The 9,344-nt window shown below is 30.7% G+C and overlaps 1 protein-coding gene across 3 annotated transcripts; it reads right to left on the reverse strand.

The window, feature by feature from the left end:
• Positions 1–3,152: 3,152 nt before the first annotated feature.
• On the reverse strand, positions 3,153–5,901 carry LOC132062520 (uncharacterized). 3 transcript variants are annotated; one of them, XM_059455072.1, is made up of 3 exons: positions 4,545–5,901; positions 3,839–4,449; positions 3,153–3,509 (listed from the first exon to the last, which is right to left on the reverse strand). In XM_059455072.1, the coding sequence occupies exons 1-3, from the start codon at positions 4,831–4,833 to the stop codon at positions 3,345–3,347; spliced, it is 1,065 nt and encodes a 354-aa protein (XP_059311055.1). In that variant the 5' UTR covers positions 4,834–5,901; the 3' UTR covers positions 3,153–3,344. The 3 variants fall into 3 exon arrangements, with proteins under 3 accessions (XP_059311055.1, XP_059311054.1, XP_059311053.1); XM_059455071.1 differs by lacking the exon at positions 3,153–3,509 and having other exon boundaries at positions 3,536–4,449; positions 4,545–5,095; positions 5,386–5,901; XM_059455070.1 differs by lacking the exon at positions 3,153–3,509 and having other exon boundaries at positions 3,536–4,449.
• Positions 5,902–9,344: the final 3,443 nt, after the last annotated feature.

The raw sequence follows: 9,344 nt of genomic DNA on the forward strand, positions 1-9,344 counted from the left end.
TACTACTGTTCATGTTTCTTTTCCCGAGGTATGTTACAGATTATTTTGCCAAGTATTTGTCAAATAATTTTCTCTCACGATTTATTTCTTTATGTTTTTGTTGATTTATTTTTAATTGTGTTTTTTTGATTCCATATTATATGGCATTTTTTATTAAGGGTGATGGTCATGAAAAACAAGCGGATAATGGCAATGGAAGCGGTGATACTGTCAAAGTTTCAGCAGAAAAGATTATGGAAGGAGGTGATCTTTCGGTAGAACGGAAGATTTCCGATGAATGTCCCATTGAGAGACGACCAAAGAAACAGTGGAAGAAAAAAAAGAATCCGATGATTCAAATGATACAGAGGCATGCATTAAACTTGAATACGTTTAATTCGCAACCAATCTGTTTTTTTTTTTCTTCAATTTTATATGTTTGTATTTGTTAGGTTATTGCACAGGTATTGGTTCATATAGCAAAAGAGCATCCAAAATAATAAGTTACACCACAAAAGAATGTGGGAAACACTAGCTTTAATGATTTTGTGGATCCTGGTGCAAAAGTTTGTGACGTGCAACCTATATCTCGAGTGGTATTCCCGACGAAGCTTGGCCAAGTCAAACTCCTGGAAAAGAGATAATTCTTCATCCATCAGTTCCTCGGACTATACGGCCCGAAAAATACCAGACCTCACCATGGTGCACAGAATTTGGTATGTATTTACATCTTTTTGTTGTTTGCTGTACATTTTTTAAAGTGGAGCAACTGTTGATTTTTTTTCACAAATACACAGGTAGCAGTTCGGGCAAGCAACAAATGCCTTTGTTTGACAAGAAACACCCCTTTCATCAATTTTTCATTACCGATGTGTTGGACCTCGATGTATTTGAAGAATTCTGTGAATGGCTTAATAAGGGAATGCTCAAAAGTCATGATGCCAAGTATATTTGTAAGGTTTTTATGAATTTTGGAATGATTATGAATGTGTCCCTTTTTTCATAATGTATTTGTGTTTTTTTTTTTTTCCAAGAAAAATTATAAAGATCATTACCGGAAAAACATGGCAGCTTTCGAGGATGGTGTCCAATATGATTTTATTGTCACAACGCTTAAAAATAAGAACTGGTTTTCCCTTTTGTCAATGGATGGTCAGTTGTGGAATAACGAGGTAATTTTTATAACAATTTTAATTACCAAAAATATGTACTAATTCATATCTAAAGTTAACCCATGTTTTTTTGAAACATTTCAAAGATAGTGAAGTCATATTCTACTACTTTCGGAAGAAAGGAAAATATGACATGAACAACAACTACACTTTCACCACTGTTGATTTTGTTTTCAAGCAGCACTTTGATGTTTGTTATCACGCATTCCACAATGTCGGAACACAGACCGATGTTGCCAACGAAGAGTCTACTTTGATCGATTATGTCAAGGGTCACAGACTACTTGTGAATGTGCCATGGCATATGGTTGACAATGTGCTAATACCATTCAACATAAAAGAAGAAAATCATTGGGTGTTGGTTGTTTTGTCATTCTTGGACAGGTATTTTTGGTTAATACTTGTCTTTTAAATATTACAAAAAATACATGTTACTGATATTCTGATTCTTGTTTCTTTTTTTTCTTTTTTTTTTAAATGAATAAAAATTTTGACAGGCGTCTTTATGTTTACAACTCGTACCATTCTTGCTTTCGCAGACGCAAAGCCAGGACTGAAGTTGATAAACTTGCCACATTACTGCCACATTTCCTTAATATGTCGGGATTCTTTGTAAATCGAAGACGTCTCAATTTGGTTAAGGATACAGCTTCTAACGATAAGGGGCAGATGGATACCCTTGATGTTGTTTATGTTGAAAATCTGCCTCAGCAAGAATATGGTAGCATGTAAGTATTTCCAAATTAAAAAGTTATTTTAACCAACAAATACATGTAGGATGCATCAGTCTATTCACACAAATACATAAATATTTAAAAAAACATACATGGTGTTTATATCCAAATAGATAAGTCATATAGATTTATATAAACATACATTGTAATACTCTTTTCAAATACATTCTGTTATATGTATGTTTCCATTTTTTATCCTTAATTATAGTTAGTATTAAAAACTAACATGTATATCCCTTTTTATCACAAGGATTGGTGTATTTGTGGCAAAAGATATCTTTGAGTATGTGATCACGGGGCTGGAGTATACCAGATAATATTGATGCACATATGTTGCGTATGAGATATGGCACTCTTTTGTGGGGATACGGTGAAGTCAAGTTGGCCAACAATGTTGAGAGTGATAGTGAGGTTCCACCAAGACCAATTAGGACTGAGATAGATTACAACACTGTTGATGTTCCTGATGTTTGAACAATTATGTTAGGATAAACGATGTTTTTGTTCTTTTTTTCTTTAGTAGCTAGTTTGTTGTTTTAGATGTATTAGATTGATGTTGGATAATAATTTTGTGAAATTAATGTGCAACTTTTTTTTTTAAGATTACCATTAATGTTGATAATTATTTAACTGTTGAACATACTATTCGGAAACAAGAAAATTTCATTGAATATCAAAAAGCGGCCTTCAAATACTGACATCATTAACATCTGTAAACTATGTATTTTACAAAAACATAATGTTTTTTCAACTTAACAGCTAAAAATACATATCATTTTTTTGATATAAAAACCTAATATTCTTGTAATCCACATACTATATGGTTGTTGTATGTTTGAATGACCAGAAAAACAATCTTCAAGTATTCACATTAAGTTTCTTTAACAGACATACACAGTTATTTACTCAAGTATGTTGTAATACCAAATTTAATCTCAATGTTTGTTTAACCTCTGTTCATGAATTATTGATGATTTTTATACTGTAAACTAGATGTATTTGTACATATGTTGGCAGTAATCAATGAATTTTACGACAAACATTTAGACAAAACAAGAATTATAGAAATACAGATAATAAGTGTCAATAGAAATTATTGACACATTTGTCCTTATTCTTAAAAAAAACCCGGAGTATTTCCCTAAGTAAGGGTACGATTATAAAAACATAATTGAAACCAAATCATTTCCTCCTAGGCTCAAAACCACACGAACGCCCGTTGTGTCTAAGTTGTCCACAAGCACGTTGCAAGCATGTCTTTTTTCTAGCCATTAATTCATGTAAAGGTTTGTCACGCCTCTTCTTTGGCCTACCAGGTGGTCTTTTGTATCTCGGCGGCAACACCACTTCATCCAAGACGTCTTTTGGAATTTTCCATTCATGCTCGTCTAGTAGAGGATCCACAGCAATATCGTATGTCTTTACAACTGTCTCCGACTTGAATAAATGAGAGCAATAATTATAAAACAATCAAATGTTTCTGTTTTATAACTGCCCATGCGTACGGACATGGGATTTCATCTAATTGAAACATACGACAACTGCATGTTTTGTTACTCAGATTAATAATGAAACGCCTTTGTCCATCATGTACCGTGTACACAAATTCTATTGATGGTTCAATCTGTCAAACAAAAAAAAAACATTATGTATTTGAATTTCTTTCAATATAAACTGTTTTAAGAACAAAAATACATTCAATAAAAAAACAGATTTCATTATGTAAAATCAGACTTCAGATTAAAAAAGCTAAAATGTTTTCTTTCAATCTGTCACCAAAAAAAAAAAAAAAAAAACTCCATGTATTTGAAGGTTTTTCAATATAAACTGTTTTAAGATCAAAAATACATTCAATAAAAAAACAGAGTTCCTTATTAAAAAACAGTATTTAGAATTAATTTTTTTTATAAATACATTTAATTTTTTATAATAACACATGATTTTGAAACATACCATCATTCGTAGACACAAATACTCATTGATTGATAGCATCTCTTGGAATTTTTTACCAAGTGGGGTGAACGTGTATGTTCCATTTCTCCTATTATTGTAATTCCATCTACCAAACATCTTTCCAACCTCTTTCAGAAAGTCATATATCGGCAGTTCTCTAGCAGCTAGAAGATGTTTGTTAATACACTCCGCAATGTTAGAAGTCATTGTCCAACCTTGGTTAACAGTTGCATAAACTCTAGCCCACCTATCCCTACCAGCTTCATCCAAATACTCTGCAACCCGCATATCTACTTTCTGAACCTTAAGCATCAACTCATCAAACTCATCTTGCGTATATGCTTTTGCCATTGAATAAAAAACAGGCGACAAAATATCATGGCTTTTCTTGTATTTTTTACATACATTACCCCATAGATGCCATATACATGCATAATGTGTGACTTCTGGATAGATTCTGAAAACAGCTTTGCTTATACTCTCATGCGTATCGGATACGATACACATGTTCTCTCTTACTCCATATGTTTCTCTGAAACGCTTGAAAAACCACGTCCAAGATTTGTCATTCTCAGAATCAAGCACACCATATGCTAGGGGCAGTATATTACCTGCATATATGTAAGTATTTCTTCTGTAAAAAAACATATTGTATTTGTAGTTATTAAGATTAATAAACAAAAGGCATCGTGAATTTTAGACATACCTGCACCGTCTAATGTGCTTGCAGATACAAATGTCCCATTGAACGGTGTTTTTAAGTGGCTACCATCAACAACCACAATTGGTCGACAACACTCAAATCCCTTGATAAATGCATAGAGAGCAATAAAAACATACAGAAATTCATTCTCTCTGGTTTTACGCATTTTTATATTTGAACCAGGATATGTTTTATCCAATATATATAGGTAACCAGGTAGCCGGTTATACGATTCAGCCATTGTACCCCTCAAATCAATCATCGCTTTTTCCTTTGCCCGCCACGCAACCATTTATGAAACATCCATGCCAAAATCATTTTTTATATCCTCTGCAATGTCTTTAGGAGTGTATTTCCTCTTATGATTTGCTATTTTTGGTTTAACAATTCCACTTATCAATCGACTCGTAGCTTGTCGTTGAGAATAAACCTTTTCCTTTAGGGGACATGTATGTTTATCTTGAAACTCTCTAATTCTAAAAAGTTCAGACTTCCCTATACTTGACGCCCTCAATTTCCAATCACAATCATCAGATACGCAGACAAGTGTGTAGCTACATATAATGAGCATGAGTTAAAAATACATTAAAGTCAAATACAATAATGACCACAAATAAATATAATCAAATCATTATTAAATACTGAAATATATAAAAACAAGTTTTTAAAATACATAATGTAAAAGAAAACTGTCTGCACGTATAAATTTGTAAAAAATACAATCTAAACATACACTGTAACAGTTTTAAACATACACTGTAAATTAAACATACACAGTTACTGACATTATAAATAAGCATAGTCACAATTTCAAATACACAATCTACATGGTAAAATGAAATACCTTATTGCATTACACCTTTCTGTGTGGAAGTTGAATCGGTTTGTAATCGCATAATTCGCCATCACAGTTTTTAAAGTATCCTTGTGTTTGTAAACTTGATCGACAAAGAACTACCTTTTGGTTTAGGTCGTCTATAACCATGAATTGTTTGTTTTCAAACAACACATCAGCCTGTCCACAACTAGATGATGCTAATTCTACCGAACCAACTGTTTCTCCCAATGATGACTGATTCGTGTAACCGATTTGCAAGTGATTACCATGAACATAACTCTCTCCGGATAAACATATCTCCAAACTCCTATCACTTGTAGTTATACACAGCGGATACATTGGTAATGCTTTATTCTCTTTCTTCAACTCCACATACACCTTTACACCCATATCATTGTGAATTTCAATTGGGATTTCATCACCTTCAACAGTGTAGTTTACGTATATGTTCTTTCGGAATTTATCCAAATTCAGCTGTGTTGCAATTGTTTCTAAAAATTCAACATACGTAGAAAACTCTTTGAATGTACCGCATCAATTTTGTAATTGAAGTATTTATTTTCATCGTTCCAAAATCCAGAGTGTTTAATTAACGATGAAATATTCGACATTTGTTTTATAACAAATTTTATTCAATTATTCTGCATTAAAAAAATTTAACATGAATAAAAACTAGATTCTACCAGGCTTAACATGCATCACACGTAAATATTGACAAATACAACATACATCATACTGTTAAATTGAAAAATACACATTTGAAAAAAGTTAATATTAACATTACAAATACAACATACACTCAATTATGTTATTGTATTTGTAAATACGTATAATTTTGACATGTAACATATAAGCCAAAAATACAACATCAAATTATTCAATTTACAGTTGACAAATACATAATTCATTTCAACAACTTAAACCATTAAGAAAATTAAATATGTCAATCAAAATTTCCAAAAATTGGATTTATTTGCAGTTTGCATAAAATAATATCGAACATACATTATACTCGGTAGTATTTGACAAATACATAACAGAAATACTAGATGAAATTTATACCTGCAATGTTAAAGAGATTTATAATTGATGTTTTTGTTTGAAATTATACCAATTTAAGAACATATTCACCTTAAGATAAATATTTTTCAAATAATTTTTTCATCAATTTCAAAACTAGTGATTTTGATTGTATTTGAAAACAGATAAACAAAGACTTGATGATTGACATACACCTATTCAAAATTCACTATAATGTATTTGATCGATCAACCTGAAACGATGATCTATAGCTTTTTAATTTTCGTAAAAAAAAAAAAATTCAACAGATTGTTAAAAATACATGATTCTTAAGGTAAAAAATTTAAACAGTAGATTAACGTAACTTTATGAACAAATCTTTTGATATAACAAATATGTATTGATTGAATTACCTCAAACGATGATCTTCTTGGTGATCTTTTTTTTTTTTTTTGAAAAAAACAGAGTAGTTGAAGGTTCAATAGATTTTGAAATTTGAATTTGGTTACGTTTGATTTTGAATATTTGATTGATGAAGGAAAATTGTTTTGAGCTGATTTTGTGTAACTAAAATTTGAATTTACCAAATATAGGATTAATTACAGCTTTAATGGTACACGGTTGATTAGGCATAATTTTAGGGGTCTGTTTTTTTTTTTTTTTAACTGTTTGACCGTGTATTTGTGAGTTAAACATACACCCGAAAGCATACACTTAAAGCTGGAAAGGTAGCTACGTTTGGTAAATAAAAAAAGGGTAGCTATAATTGGTAGGAAAGTTCCAATAAGTAGCTATTTTGTTAATTTTACCTTCTAATATTTCATAACAATTTTACTGTTTTTCTTCTTTTTCCTTCATTTTCTTTTAGGCAGGGCCAGGGCAAGCGATCCTCTGTTTAATATTGTTTAGGGACAAAATTGTTTAAAATGTTTTACACTCTTGATAAATGGTAGTAATTTTTTAAGAAGGCACGTTCCACAAATAACTCAAAACAAAGCAACTAATTTTTAAATACTAATATTTCACTTCTACATTAGTTTTTATTTCTATTTTTATTTTTTACTTTATACCTCAATCAAATATTGCTGAAAGTAGAAATGCCTATTTTGACAGACCAAACCACACACCCAAGTCTGAGACTATACCTTGCAAGGAGGCTGATCTTCATCTAAAATTGGGCCTGATGAACCTGGGCCTAGCCTGGGGTCGGTCCCTTTCTGACGGGTGGTTTGCAAGGATGACCTAGGGGAGGTTTTGAACTTCTGGTCCAGCTTAAAAAAATCTTTAGAAAATAATTGTTGCTCATCGAGCATAAGTTGCCAGCATAAATTTGTTTTGTCTATAAGGAAGGAGTTCGGTTCTATTTTGATGGCGGCGAAGGGATATAATTTGAGCATTTCAATAAGGGATTGTTTGGAAAGCCACCCATGTAATTGGAATTGGGTGTAATTACACATTTGGGCCTGTTTGTTTGACCAAGTAATTACAAAGTTAGGTGAGAATTGGGTGTAATTGAGAGGGTGTAATTACACTCTCCAATTCTCAAGGGGGGGGGGGGGGTTGAGAATTGGGTGTAATTACACCCTATAATTACATGGTTACTTTTTAGTTTGTTTCTTTCTTCTTTTAATTTTAATTTATTTTTTATTTCTATTATTTTAATTTCTTTTTTATTTTACTTTTTAATTATTTTATTTTTTAAAATGTACTTTTCTTTTTATATTATATATTTTTCATTTCCTTTCTTCTCATTCCCAACCTTTACTTTTTATGGTTCCATGTAATTGCTTTTTTATATTTTTTTATTTTATTCATTTAGCATAACCGTGTTATTATTCTAAATTTTGAAACTACACCTCTTAATATTGGAAAGAATGAGTCATTAACAAATTTGGCATATAACGAGTGACATTATTAAAGTAGAATTTCGTTGTGAATAAGGTTATAGACTTATATTTTCCCTTTCTTTTGAATTATTTACTTAAGTTACGTTGGAACTTACTTATGTAATGTTGGAATTTGACATAAGAGTATAATGTTAAACTTTTTCTTTTGGATTTTGAATTTAGGTTATATTTCCAATTTCAAGTTATTTGCTTTAGTACTATTGACTTGTCATTTCACATTGCATTTTGCTTATCTTTCACTTACAGTTAATGGATTTTTTGTGTCAAACATTTGAATAATGTTATGACATTGTATTTATAAATATTATTTTTGTCAAACATCCAATCCATGACGTTCTCACAAAAAAAGTCTTCTTTTAAGTTTTATAATTAATTAAAATTAAATATTATTAATTTGGAAAACATATATCAATTATTTTTTACAATATTAGTTACAAATATATGATTATTAATTAATATATTTTCAATAACAATGTGTTATTAAATAACTAATTTAATATCATTTATAAAGGCAAATATTTTTTAAATATTAATTTTAATTTTTTTATAATTAAATTTTATTTTTAAATTAAACTAACTATGTAATTACACTTGTGCAACCAAACAAAGACGCTTGTAATTACACTGTGATTACATTATGACAAACAAACAGGTCGTTGCAATTACACTACTGTGTAATTACTAGGCTGTGTAATTACTACCCTAATAATTACACCAATTCCAATTACCAGGTGGCTTTCCAAACAGGCCCTAAGTTAAGGATAGTGAGCTTTTTCAATTGTCAACAAATTCTACCTCATAAGCAAAAGTTATTTGTATTGCTAAATTATTCACGAGTTGCAAGAAACTCATGTCCAATTGGCAACACAGTGAGCTATCTTCACTGTCTATAACTTCTTAAAATGTCTCATCTCCTGACCTCATAGACAAAATTAATTTATTAACATACTACAATTAGAACTTATGTCCAATGGGTAAGAAAGATCATTTTTACAAAATTATACTAAGTGAGGCCAAAAACTCAAAATCGCTCCTTGT

Source organism: Lycium ferocissimum, chromosome 7 (genome assembly GCF_029784015.1).
Source record: "Lycium ferocissimum isolate CSIRO_LF1 chromosome 7, AGI_CSIRO_Lferr_CH_V1, whole genome shotgun sequence".
Taxonomy (NCBI): domain Eukaryota; kingdom Viridiplantae; phylum Streptophyta; class Magnoliopsida; order Solanales; family Solanaceae; genus Lycium; species Lycium ferocissimum.

What these genes read in the sequence shown, in the direction of transcription:
- LOC132062520 (XM_059455071.1), bottom strand. Translation starts at nt 4,833, where the DNA reads ATGGTTGCGTGGCGGGCAAAGGAAAAAGCGATGATTGATTTGAGGGGT. An exon ending in AAGCACATTAGACGGTGCAG is followed by an intron (nt 4,450 to 4,544) that starts GTATGTCTAAAA and finishes ACATATATGCAG; the next exon opens with GTAATATACTGCCCCTAGCA.